The sequence below is a fragment of the Octopus bimaculoides genome, chromosome 5, assembly GCF_001194135.2.
Source record: "Octopus bimaculoides isolate UCB-OBI-ISO-001 chromosome 5, ASM119413v2, whole genome shotgun sequence".
NCBI lineage: Eukaryota > Metazoa > Mollusca > Cephalopoda > Octopoda > Octopodidae > Octopus > Octopus bimaculoides.
Genome location: NC_068985.1, coordinates 110,161,956 through 110,176,539, shown reverse-complemented (window position 1 = coordinate 110,176,539; position 14,584 = coordinate 110,161,956). Strand labels below are relative to the sequence as shown.

The 14,584-nt window shown below is 39.2% G+C and overlaps 1 protein-coding gene across 2 annotated transcripts in view; it reads right to left on the bottom strand.

Annotated features, from left to right (window-relative positions):
• Positions 1-3,101: 3,101 nt before the first annotated feature.
• Positions 3,102-14,584, bottom strand: part of LOC106871568 (uncharacterized) — a 16,620-nt gene continuing 5,137 nt past the window's right edge. The window contains exons 2-5 of one of the 2 annotated variants that reach the window (XR_008264183.1): positions 10,998-11,408; positions 9,841-9,978; positions 8,086-8,171; positions 3,102-4,149 (exon numbers count right to left, since the gene is read on the bottom strand). Coding sequence is in view for 1 of the 2 variants with exons in the window: in XM_052968039.1 (XP_052823999.1) it covers positions 11,293-11,408; positions 11,657-12,173 (633 nt within the window). In the remaining variant the exon portion in view is untranslated. Of the gene's footprint in view, positions 4,150-8,085; positions 8,172-9,840; positions 9,979-10,997; positions 11,409-11,656; positions 12,494-14,584 lie in introns of those variants that run through there. The other variant, XM_052968039.1, reaches the window with a different exon arrangement.

Genomic DNA, 14,584 nt, shown 5'->3' with positions numbered 1-14,584 from the left:
CGGAGGTCTCTGAAATGTGGGTTTACGTGGAACACCTAATGTCAAGTGAAGGAAGAGTACAGTTGTCGGCTGAGTCAATTATAAAAATTGACCCGCCAAGTTTGTTATCAAACGAAGGTAAGAAATGTTTCCTCATTACAGTAGCAGTAGCGAAAGAGGTTGTGTGGAAGACTAGAATGGAAGGGAACAAGACGGGCACTTTCATCTCTAGTCAAGGTCTGGTGAGATATTTTTCTTTTTATTTGAAAAGAAAAATACAACTGGAGAGAAAGTGTTTGTCGGAGAAAATGTTTCAATCAAAATGGAAATATGTCGCTCGAGAGTTGCGAGTGAAAAAAGTCCAATTGAATACGCCATAGGTGTCTTCGAAAGTGTCAGTGGTGGGATGGGGCTCGTGGGGTCGGAGCGTAACCCAGTCCCCCACTTCATATGTCTATATTGTTTTGTGTGTTGTTTGTTGTAAGCATTCGATTTTCGATTTTATTATATTTTTAATTGTTTCATATTTTTGTAACCCCATACGTTTTATCTGACCCCAATCAGATGTATTGTCCCCTTCTTTGTTTGGCCCCTAGTGGGTAATAAAGATATATATATATACATATACATATATATATATATATACATATACATATATATATATACATATACATATATATATATACATATATATATATAAATTCATTTCATTCATCATTTTATATTTTATGACCCCACACTGTATTGTCGCTGTCTGACCTTGTGCCGCCCCCTCTGTGTTCAGGTATTTTGTGCCGAATAAAAAAAATCTATATATCTGCTTGGTCAAAGATATCTCAGGGTTAAACAGAGCATTTATTGTATCACGTACTGAAAAATACAAAAGCTAGCTGATGTAAAAGTTAAAAGTGAAAATCAGAACAGATTCACAATTCCCGGCAAGAATTTTATTGTAAAAATAATTTCATCGCCGTAATAATTAAATCTTTAATATGCATTTTATAAAACGAAAACAAAAAGGTTACTACTTTGAGAAAATACTAACCCAAATCAACAAAGGCATAAGGTTTACATTTTTATGCTTAATGTAATTGCAATTATAATTTCACAATGAAGGCTTTCTAATATGTTTATTTTTAACTAAGACCATCTGATGCCCGCTGTGTTATGCCCAATTATATATTTATTTAATGACGGACCGTCTAAAGCACAGTATTCTCATTCAGGTATTCAGTACAGTGAGAAGTTAGTTATGTAAGCAAATTCTGATAATATTTGAGGAGGAAAGGCTAGGGATACACCTCTGGTAATTGATTAACTAATCCTGAAACGGTCCATTAAGAGAGTCTTAAGAGAGACATGTGCCATCCCAGACAGAACCATTCAGGATACCCTCCATCTTATCCGCTATACCATAGAGAGGGTTGGTAATAAATCTGGCAAAGGTGGGACACTGATACATTTAGACCAGTCTAAAGCTTTTGATAGGGTAGACCACCGATACCTAGTGACTGTGCTTGCGCGGTTCGGCTTGGGCCTTGACTTCCTCAGGTGGTTTATTGCTTTGTACCACAATATTGACTCGATAGTTCGGGTGAACGGCTTCCTTTCGAAGCCGTTCTGCATCAGACGATGGGTTCGTCAAGGATGTCCGCTCTCACCGCTTTTGTATGTGGTAGCTCTCGATCCCCTACTGCAAAGGTTGAGTGGAGTGGCATTCCGAGAGAACCAGGTCTAGAGGAGTTTGTTACGGCTTACGCAGATATCACTATCAGCGTAACCTCAGTAACACGCCTACGTGAAGTAGATAAGACTATTGAGGTTTACGAGGCGGTGGCAGGAGCAAAGATTAACAGGGAAAAGTCGGTCGGCTTGCAGCTTGGCACCTGGGTTAGCAAGTCGATGCCTTCAGACAGCGTTGTTGGACGCTGGACGGAGGGGCCGGTTAAGTTGTTGGGCGTCTGGTCTGGACCAGGCCTCCAGATAGAGAAGAACTGGACGGAGGTATTGAGCAGGGTAGTTGCAGAAGTCAAGACCTTTGATGGTTTGCCATACGAATTGTATAAAAGTATGCCAGACTTCGTCGGGCACATACTGGCCGGGGTTTACGTGAACTGGCAGCGTAAAAAGAAAAAAATATTGACAGACATGTAGGCTGTGCAAAACCGAGACTGAAGGCATTAATCGCTTCATTGCCAACTGCGGCATCATCTTCCAGTGAAACAGAGTTGTCAGAACAGGATGAAAAAAAATAGCAGACGAAATTAACAGTACTAAGACCGAAGGGCTAACAGAATAATGGTGGAATTTAAAAATTAAAGTAGCTACTAAGCTAAAACAACCGATTAAATATTGTTGTGTAGGATCATAAGAAAAAAATATGCTATGTTGTGGAAATCAATAACCATCCGGAGACCAGTGTGGTCGGAAAGATAGAGACGAATGAAGCCAATAATTGTATAGACTCGGTACTAAGTATCAATGTGATCTAGTGTGCGTCCGAGTGAGTGTATCCGATCGGCAGTGCGACGCTATTCTGACCCTGCAGAAGGTAAATGACAAAATAACCTTCGAAAACAAAATTAACTGTAACGAGGTTTAAAGCAATTTGGACCATCAAAAATTTCTCTACACAACAAATGACATAACATTCACGTACATAATCTAGTAAGGATTTTAAATATTGATATGGAGGTTCCAAAGTTAAGGAAATTAAGAGATCGAGTCGATACCAAAATGTTGGTACATATTGTACTGAATGCAAGTATGTGAAGTCGACCCAGCTGGTATTTGAATTCGGAACGCGAGATTCTTAACTGTCAAAGTTCGTATAAACATTTGTAACAGGTTAAATTAACAATTCCACTAACTATAGAGAACCACAAATAGAAATCTAGTGTTTTTAGCTTTAGAATTACGGAGATGACAATTTTATCCTTGATATGAAGCTAGTCTTTTGTAGGTGAAGTTTTTTTTCCAGCCTTCAAGCGTTAAATATTAAAAACTGAATTTGTATTTTCGTTAAGAGGTCGACCTGTCCAAAAAAAAAAAAAAAAAAAAAAAAAAAATTGCAAGTCAACCTGGTTGCATTAATGATTAATATTTAAGAGATCAATGTCGGAAATGAAAGGCTGCTGTCGAGAAGTTGCCAGAATTGGATTACAAACCTAGTCAGTACATTTTCCAAAGGTGTCGTCAGTATACAACGTCTCACGCTCTTGATCGAACTTCAAGGTTATTAAATGGTCTCACAAAAGTAAAATTGTGTTCCAATATTTTAGGTTTTGATCAAAAAGATTTGTCTTGTAGTAGACGCACCAAATACAAGCACCACTGTCCTCCTTAAACACTGTTCAGGCACATGTACGAAGCAGCAGACTAGTTGAGGGAAGGACTGACATTCCCTTTAGAAATTTAACCCGTTAATTAAAAGCAATCACTTTTTTCAAAAGCAGAATAGCCGAGTAGGTCTTCTAGCTGCACTCAAGGACATTAGCGATTAAGGACCGCTTAAATAGATTAAAATTTGAAAAAACAGGGGACCAAGTGGTAAAGATTAGGAACCTTTGGTTCCAGAAGTTATTTGTCAATTTCATTCAGAGTAAAGCCAGTAAATGAGTCAGCTAGCGAACCAGAGGTTTAGTGCAGAGCTGGTATCTGCACAACACGGCGTTTATTATAAAATTTTAAAGTAGTTCAGTTATGTAGCTTTAAAGTTTTATCACTTTGGAACTCAATAAATGCGACTACATCTTATTTTGTTCAAAGAGACTATCTTGACATATTTCATCGTCTGTTGACCACTGATAAGACAAGTGCACATCGTTCCTCAGTCTATATCTTTGCCAAACAAGAACCTAAATATAATGACTACATGATGTAGCATATCATGCATTTATTGGCGGAATGTTTAAATGTTCATGCACAACCTGGCGTATAGATTTTATGCACAGGCGCTCCTACCTGAAGTAGATGAGGTCAGACGAAAGACAGGTGCTAAACTTGAAATAGAAAATTAAGATTCCGCTACAGGAGACTTAAAACATTTAAGCTCTGTTCTATCAGAGTGTCGCATCAGTAGTGTAGAATTTCTTGTTTGTAATACAGTCCTGTCATCATGGTTGCCCTCTTCGCATTTATACGCTAAATTTCTTTATCAAAGAAGCCACTCTGAAATAGAAGAAAATATCTTAGAGTAAAATGTAGGTTACTTTATCTAATAAAGTTGAAGACAATGGACGAAAATATGGAGGTCGAAATAAATTAAGATTCGGGATTAAATAAGTACTAAATGATTTTACGGCAGAGCAGCAATATTTGCTCTCGTCCCTTTTTATACAGGGACTTCAAATCCTGCCGTGATCCACTTAGTCATTCCGAGAGAAATAAAATAATCATACACTAGTACTTATGTATACTCACATAAATTCTCACACACGTGATACGAGTGTTAACTGAATCATCTATATATCTCCAACTATTGTATATGTTCTTCTTGAGTGTTGATGCACAAATCAATTCGTATCGCATGATGTTCCAGTCAGTTATTCTTATTACTCAGTGTTCGTGGTTCACTCTCAAATAACTGAAGACGCTGTATATTATGTAAACTTAGTTTCTTATGTAACTGGTTTTAATTTGTGAATAACCCTAAGTATGATACAAATACATCAATGTAAGCGTAGGAGTGGCTGTCTGGTAAGGAGCTTGTTTACCAACCACATGGTTCTGGGTTCAGTCCCACTGCGTAGCACCTTGGGCAAGTGTCTTTTACTATAGACTCAGGCCGACCAAAGCCTTGTGAGTGGATTTGGTAGACAAAAACTGGAAGAAGCCCGTCGTGCATGTATGTATATATGTGTGTGTGTGTGTGTGTGTGTGTGTGTGTGTGTGTGTGTGTGTGTGTGTGTGTGTGTGTGTGTGTGTGTGTGTGTGTTTCCCCAACATCGCTTAACCGATGCTGGTGTGTTTACGTCCCCATAACTTAGCGGTTCGGCAAAAGGGCCCGATAGAATAAGCACTAGGCTTACAAAGAATAAGTCCTGGGGTCGATTTGCTCGACTAAAGGCGTTGCTCCAGCATGGCCGCAGTTAAATAACTGAAACAAGTAAAAGAGTATAGACGATAGAGCAATATGTTAATACAAAGTTATCGAATAAAAACTTCGGTAATTTTAGTTTAGTTATTTCTTCTCGTTATAAAACGGATTTGAAGTTCAAACTCACCTCTGCTTTTCGTATGGAATTTCGTACACAACCGATATTTATAAATTTAATTAAAGTTTTTATTTCAGCCATCCACTTAAGCTATGAATAATGCACTTATTTTCACATTTTGAAGTAACAAAAGTGTGTGTGGTCTTTTCTAGCGGAAAAGGAGTTAATGATATACAAGTTGTAATAATATACAAGTTGTAATAATATACAAGTTGTAATAATATACAAGTTGTAATAATATACAAGTTGTAATAATATACAAGTTGTAATAATATACAAGTTGTAATAATATACAAGTTGTAATAATATACAAGTTGTAATAATATACAAGTTGTAATATCCTTCCTTGTTTCTCATTGATTTAACGAAGTCTATTTCAGGAGTTCACTTAAGTCTTGAATGATGCACGCCGGACAAAATGCTTAACGGCATATTGTCCATCTTAACGTTCAGAGTTCAAATACTTGCTGAGGTCTGCTTCACCTTTCATTCTTTCGACACCGATAAGATAGGCATCAGTTGAAGACTGGGGTCGCTGTAATGGACTTAGACCACCCCTAAAATTATTAGTCTTGTGCCAAAATTTGACACCATATTTTAAGCATCGTAGACATCGTTGTATACACATAACTACTTAATATCCAGAATAGATTACGTAACAGTTGCTTTTTTCGTGATTAGAAAGAATGATTTTTAATTTGGGTACAAGGTAAGTAATTTTGAGATGGTGCTTTATTTTATCGAACACAGGAGGCTGGAAAGCAAAGTTGATTCGGCGAAAATCGAACTCAAAATCTGAAGCATCGTAATAGAAACAACCTCACCGCCAGGTATTGAACCACAAAACTATAGCTTGCCAACAAATGACCTCACCTTATCAGTCACAGAGTTAATAGGCCACACTGAATAATAATCTTTTCTACTAAAGACACAAGGCCTGGAATTTGTGGGGAGGGGGATAGCCGATTCCATCGACACCAGTACTTCACTGGTACTTAATTTATCGACCCCGATAGAATGAAAAGGCAAATTCGACCGCGGTGAAATTTGAACTCAGAACGTAAAGACGGACGAAATATCGCTAAGCATTTTACCCACCTTAATAATGCTTTCTACTGTAGGCACAAGGCCTGAAGTTTGTGGGTAGGGACTAGTCAACTACATCGACCCCAGTGTTTCACTGGTACTTAATTTATTGACCCCGAAAGGATGAAATGTAAAGTCGACCTCGGCGGAATTTGAACTCAGAACGTGAAGAAGAGATACCGCTATGCATTTCGCCCGGCTTGCTAACGATTCTGCCAGCTCACTGCCTTAATAGTAATAATAATTGTTTCAAATTTTGCCTTAAAGTTGCCACAATTGCAGCCATTTTGAGGGCGAGGAGGAGTCAATTACATCGACCCCAGTATTTAACTGGTACTTTATCGATCTGAAACGATGAAAGGCAAAGTCGATCTCGGCGGAATTTGAACTCGGATCGCAGCGACGAGCGAAATATATTTCGTCCAGTGTGCTAACGATTCTGCTAGCTCGCCGCCTTGATAATCATTTTTGGCACGTGGCCAGCTGTTTCGGAATAGGGGCTAAGTTAATTACATCGATCTCGGTGATCAACTGGTACTTATTCTATCGACCCCGGAAGGATGAAAGGCAAAGCAGCCTCGGCGGAATTTCAAATTAGAGCAAACAGCCGGAAGAAATGTTCCCAAGCATTGTGTCCCGTGCAGTAACGATACTGCTGGCTTGTAGCCTTCACTGAATAGTGGCGGTTTCTAATTTTGGAACAAGGCGAGCGATTTTGAGGGGATATCAACACCAGCCACCCCCGTAGAGTGGACGGTGCACCAGGCTAAGTTAGTTTTGGCATGGTTTTTACAGTTGGATGCCCATCCAAATGACAATCACTTTACAGTGTGGACTGGATGTTTTTTTGACGCAGCATCAGCACTGGCAGGGTCGCCAAGCCACTTGCAAGACAATGATCCTTTGAGAGGGGAGGGGGCATTGGAGATCTTGTGGTCAATGACGAAAGGTTAGAGTGTGACAGCGAGATGAAAACGGGTGTCTTGCTGTAGGAGATACATAGTTATCTGGTCAGAGAGAGAGAGAGAGAGAGAGAGAGAGATATATCAGGAATAAGGACAGGTGTTGCTGCAGTGATACATGGTTAACCAGTTACTGGGGGAGAGAGAGAGAGAGAAAGAGTAAAAGAGAGTTCAGTGTGAAAGAACAGGAGAGATGGTAGCGAAATGCCAGGGCATACCCACAAGAGACGGGGATCAGAATATAAATGGGATGGTAGAGTAGAGCAAAATGTAGATGGTGGAAAAGTGCCAGGGTATAACGCTCATGGTACGGGGGTCGGAATATAAATTCAAAATAATTGAAAATAGATATACATGAACAAATGTTTTAGGACACACGCACTAGGCTGCAAATTGCCGTCTCTAATTTATGACACTCTTACTGACAATAAAACCGTATGGAAGCATACGATAATAAAAATTCATTAAATATATTGTGATGCACGAACTTACTTTTTAATTGTTTTGCTTGGCAGTTGTTAACCACGATGTCAGTTTTGATCAAGCACACCTAAGATTCCAACTACAGCCATTTCGTAGTTTCAGGTAGTCTGAAGATCTTTATTAAGTTTAACTCTTAAGCATTCAGATTACTCAGTAAAAATGTAATGCTTGTTTATTCACATTCTTTTGAATTAATCACGCTTCTCATAATTTCGAGATTTCGGTGATGTGATTGCTTATTTTTAGAAGTTACTGTAAAGTAAGTGTGAAAGGCAGGCTCTGATCTGCTGGAACACAAAACATGAAGGATATTTTGGCCCGATATGATCGGTTTAAATAAGGGATTGAGAGAGATTTACCTGCTATCCATAGACTGTCTAGCGTCCACGTAGAGTAGGAAACACCATATCCAAATTTGAACTAGCCCTTTGACATTGTCTAAAACCTGAAAGAATAAAACTTAGGTCAAAACATGAGGCTGTTGGTTGACGCTACGAAATACGTTCTTTTCTCATTTGTTTCAGTTATTGGATTGCGACTATGTTGAGGGTACCACCTTGAAGAGTTTAGTAAAAAAAAAAAATTAAAAAAATCAACCCCAGTACAATATTTTTAAAGGTTTGCACTTATTGTAGGTCTTTTTTTGCCGAATCGCTAAGTTGCGGGGACGTGAAACCAGTAACGGTCGTCAAGTGATGTTTGGGAACTACACACACACACACACACACACACACCGGTATTCCTAAGTTTCCGTCTACCACATTCACTCACAAAGCTTGTTCAATCCGGAGCTATGATAGAAAACATTCGACCAAGGTACCACAGCAGCGGGACCGATCCTAAAACCAGGTAGTTGCAAAGTAAACTTCTAAACTACACAGTCATGCTTGCACAAAAGATGTTGCTTCAGTTTCGAAACCGAAACTCGACTTTTGGTTGATAGAGAAAGAACACTAACTGGTATTGGAGGTTAATCCCGAGCTTTAACCCATTACCTCCCATAACTTAACTGGATTTTTTTTTTTTTATGAAACTTGGATTTCTAGCATAAAACAGCCTTAGAAACACGCTTGAATGATCAAAATAACATTTTAAATAGAAATAAGCGAGATATTGGGTGAAAAATTAGCAAACCTCATTTGAATATCAGAGAAATATACCTAGTAGATATAGCAAAAAGGTTAGATATGTGTAAATATTGATAGATAATTACGAAATTTGTAATTTTTAAGTGATCTCATATGAGATCACTGGTAGGTAATAAATAGAATTCACTTTCGAGGTAAAGCCACTAAACTACTAAATCCCCGCACTACATAAATGGCGGAATCAACGCTGGTTTCTGAACTTTGCAAATACATGAAAATGTGATGAAAATTTAATACAGGATGTACAGTTAAGAAGTTCGCTTAGCAAGCATACCGTTTCCGGTTCAGTGCAACTGCGTGACATATTGGGAAAGTGTCTTCAACTATAACTTCAGGTTTACCAATGTCTTCTGAATGAAGCTGGTCGAAGGAAATTGCCGAAGCTAGTCATGTGAACGAGTGTGCACATATGTGCGTCTAGGTGTCCATATTCGAAAATACCCGGTTTAGAAATAAGTATTGGGATTTATAATAATAGAGTAAAAGAATGAAGCAGTATGGCTGCTATTGATAGGCCGGACTAACCTTCACTCCAGATGCCCCAGTATAGTTGCTGTCCAATGACTGACACACGTAAAAAAAGTAAAATATCCCTAATCCATATTTTACATTTACTAACTTTGATGTTCAGTAGTCTTACTGGAAAATATACAGTTGCTAGAAACCGAAATAAACACCAAATACTGTAAAATTGTCGTCTCTTGCAGCGGTAGCTAAAAATGGTCATATTTGAAAAACGACCGAAAACAAGGAAAAGACCGCAACAACTATATTTCCTCATCGTTCAAAAACTACATTAATGCATATCTGCCATATTTAAAAAACGGCTCTATGTAATTTGAAGGGAATTTAGTTGCTGTTTCTATTTTGCTATTTCTATTAAGCTGACCCATCACTGAATAACGCGTCTCTAAGGCTCATACATTAAAAAAAAAAATTGTTCATCACGTTACCTTTCTGACTTACACGAGTTTTATTTTCAGTCCTCGATGCATAGGGCCCATGCAGCCATTTCATTTCTTCATTATATAACATCTCATTGTCATTCGGTTTATGTTTTGTGTCCCCATTGTGGTGTTGTGTCTGTCCTTGTAGTGTCCCCATCTGTGTTGTGGCCATAGTGCCAAATAAAGAAAAACAGTCCTCGATGCATATATCAGGCTAAGGTGGAAAATAGACTCACCTGGTGAGAGTGTCCATTTTCCATCTTAGATGAATTAAACATTAAGCGGTTTGCGTAATTATACGATTCAACTTACAGCAAGTAAACTGGTAGACACCCCCCTTCTCTACTATACGTTTTTAATGTAAGAAATATATCGTTATTATGTGAAAGCGTCGTAAATTCAAAAACGTTGCCTTTTCAGAAAACGAAAAAATAGTTTCCTCATTCCATTTCTTTTTACATTCGTAACAATTTCAGCTTAACAATACTTTGTTGGGTGCATAAAATCGTAACTATGCATGTAGAATATTATCAGTCAAATATTTTTAACAAACTGTTGTAAGTGGGACTTATTACACTTTTGTACTACACTTCGACAATTTTCATATCTTGGCATCTGAAGGTACGATAGTTTGACCAAAAGAACCGGCTATTACAAGCAAAATTAAATACCGAAAAAATGCATTTGGCCAAATTTGAACATACGACAGTTTAACATAATGGCAACTATATAGAACATTATTATCGAGTTCTGCTACTAATTAAGGTCTGGTTTTCTATGATGTGTGTGACTGAAATTATATCATTCCTCTTGAACTGGACGCTAGTTCGTTGCAGGTTTACCCATTTACAACAGAATTAACAGGAGCAATACGAGACATGTTTTGCACAAGAAAACAGTGCGCAGCCCGGTTCTGGAATCGAAACTTCAATATTTGGGTGCAACACTCTAGCCATTAGGCCACGCGCTTCATACACACACACAGACACACAGAGGGACAACGAGTTTCTGAACATTGCTAGTTCGGAATTTCTTATAAGGCACTCTACGGGGTTTCGATTTAATCGACTTAGCACCTCTCCTTAAACTTCTGGCCTTGTACAAAAAAATTTGAAACCAGTGTATAAGTTCGTTTGAAAAGTTACACATTAGCAAGCAAATAAAAAGCAGACGAACCTGTACTTTCCAAATGGCAGACCAGCCTGTTGGTTACGGAACAGCATACCAGTACTCATACGATGTTCAGTAGTATTAAAAAGGCGCTAAATTGTCTCGTTCCCCCATTTGGCTGTACGTCGTAACGAACCGCTACGTTGTAATATCCGCATTCTTATACTGGTTACGTGAAAAAAAAAAAATGATGCTGTCTTTGATATCTTCTAGGCACTTCACTTTTTCCTCTGTTGCAATATCGATTCTTTTTCTTTCTCGAAAACGTTCTATAGACTATTTACTTCTCCATTCTTTTTTCTTAGTATTTCTTAAAACTACGTTGAAGTCCACTTAATGTTGCTCCAGCACACGTGGATCCACGGCACTCAGTTCTCCAGCTGCTGTAGCATAACTTTTCGTCTCCATTTTCTTCACCTATAACAATAAGAACACAGGCCCGCTAGCAGGCTAAACACAGCAAAACTTACTCTGGCAAACGACACGCAACAATTTACAAACTGGGTTGTGTGGTATTTCTTAATTGCCCAGAAGGGGCAACACAAAAACATGTAGGGACACAGAACACGAAAAAAAAAAATAAAGCATATAATATGAATATAATGAAAATGTGCTGCTCCCCAAATATTCCGTAGCGCACTGAATTATGATTTTGAGAGTCTTACCTTGCCAGTTCGTAGCCTCTGTCTCTGTGGCCTGGATGACCGTCACTTGCTCTTCGCTTCCCAGAAGCACTTCTGCCGCCACCCAAGCCACGTCTATTTCCGGGGGAATTCCTTCTACTTTGACTCTAGCAGTCCTTCCCGAGTACATTGGAAGTAGGACTACTTTGTCCATCTTCAGGTGTGTTACTGAGTGTTCCTTTGTTTTCTCGATGCTTTTTGAAATTGAACGTTCAACCGTTTCGAATCGGCCTCCTCTGGCAAGGTAAGTTATATCTCGCCAAATTGGCCTCAGTGCTCTCTCGATTACTTCTGTTGACTCTAAAATGATCTTTTCTTCTACTGAGTATACCTTGTAGACAGTGACCCTCACCATTTTTTCTACAGATGGTGACAATTTAACATCACCACCATCCCTGTCCACCATGTTTTCGAACTTTCTCAGATTCGTCACATTGACCTCCTTTTTACGAATTTCTGTAGCTTCCGCGAAGGTCTTTCCTTCCAAACGGCTGTCCATTTTCTTCACCGCTGTCACGAGCTCCTCCTCCGATGACGACAATTCGCTGACATCTGAATATACTGAGTAAGTTGAGGAATAACCTGGCCATCTCTCACAGAGAGAAAGCACAACAACTGAACCACTGCAAAGCAGCAAAAACAATAACAACTCAACAATAAAACTTTCAAGCAAACAAAATCAACACGATGCAGCACAAAAATAGTAATTGGCGTCCACGACGCACGAACTGTGTTGTGTAAATTTTTTTCGTGAAGCTGTTCTCTTTTAAATACGTCACTTAGTGCACGCGGCAGCAGATTTATTCAAATGAAGTTTATTATAAATATTCAATAAGGGGTGTGATGATTAATGTCGAAGAGTGTTGTGAAAAAATGCTTTGAGGTATTTAACCTAGCTAGCATGTGTTAATTGTCCCCGCATGTGTGTATTGTCCCATCTGTGTTTAGCCCCTTGTGGGTAATAAAGAAATTGGTATTTAACCCAGCTTTTTCACATTCTGAGTTCAAAACCTGCCATGGTCAACTTTGCTTTTCATCTCTCTGAGAACATTAGTATCAATTAACCCCTTCCTTTCAAAATTACTAGACATGTGTCTTAAAAAAGAAACCATTTTAAATATTCAGTATTGTAACACCGGAATAGCGAGTTCGATACTCATCAGCAGGATTCACTGTTAATTGTGTATCTGGCAGTAGTGACCTCCCGAAGAGAAAACGATAAGCTTCTGGGTTAGTTTGTTCTACTGTGGAGGCGCAATGGCCTAGTGGTTAGGGTAGCGGACTCGCGGTCATAGGATCGCGGTTTCGATTCCCAGACCGGGAGTTTTTAGTGTTTATTGAGCGAAAACACCTAAAGTTCCACGAGGCTCCGGTAGGAGATGGTGGCGAACCCTGCTGTACTCTTTCACCACAACTTTCTCTCACTCTTACTTCCTGTTTCTGTTGTTGTGCCTGCAATTCAAAGGGTCAGCCTTGTCACACTGTGTCACGCTGAATATCCCCGAGAACTACTTTAGGGGTACACGTGTCTTTGGAATGCTCAGCCACTTGCACGTTAATTTCACGAGCAGGCAGTTCCGTTGATCGGATCAACTGGAACCCTCGTTGTCGTAAGCGACGGAGTAACAACAACAACAACAACAGTTTGTTCTACTACTTGGTTTCGATTCCCCTTAATTCCGCTGCTGAGCATTTAAAGGATATAAATGGCAAAACGCTCCCATTTTACACGTCTCAATAATGTACTTAAGTCTAATCAAGCAAAACTGAAAAATATGATGCTATATCGCCTGAGGAAATGAACGCATGAATAACAACTTGCCATGGCGAATGCTTAAGTCTAAAGAACAAACACAAGTTACTCTTAACAGTAAAATCTTCCTTCCACCACAACCTAGTCTTAAATAAAAGATTCACTGGGTCATGTACTGTATGTGGAAGGGTTTACATCATTTCTAGAAATAAATAGATGAATAAAACGAAAAGGACAACTATTTGCGAATATTACATAAAAATCTACATTGCGCATTAAATTGACTCTCATGTAGTTTTCAACGTGATTATATTGACGATGGAGGCGCAATGGCCCAGTGGTTAGGGCACCGGACTCGCGGTCATAGGATCGCGGTTTCGATTCCCAGACCGGGCGTTGTGAGTGTTTATTGAGCGAAAACACGTAAAGCTCCACGAAGCTCCGACACGGGATGGTGGCGAACCCTGCTGTACTCTTCCACCACAACTTTCTCTCACTCTTACTTCCTGTTTCTGCTGTACCTGTAATTCAAAGGGTCAGCCTTGTCACACTGTGTCACACTGAATATCCCCGAGAACTACTTTAGGGGTACACGTGTCTGTCTGTGGAGTGCTCAGTCACTTGCACGTTAATTTCACGAGCAGGCTGTTCCGTTGATCGGATCAATTGGAACCCTCGACGTCGTAAGCGATGGAGTGCCAACACACAACACACATATTGACGATGCAATCAAAATATATGAGACATATTTATTTTCTAGTGGCTGAGGGGTATATGTAAGATATTTATTTAACACTGAATGCGCTCGCCTTCCAACTACATGGTTTTGGTATCAGTCCCGCAGCGCGGCACCTCGGGTTAATGTATTTTACTATAGATACGGGCCGATTAATAACTTGTGACTGAATTTGGTTCATGGAAACCTTGTGGAAACCCATCACACACACACGCATTGTTTGTTTCAGTCATTTGACTGCGGCCATGCTGACCCCAAGACTTAATCTTTTGTAAGCCTAGTACTTATTCTATCGGTCTCTTTTGCCGAACCACTAGTTTACGGGGAAGTAAACAAACTAGCATAGGTTGTCAAGCGATGGTGGGGAGACAAACACAGACACACAAATATATCTATCTATATATACATACATACATACATA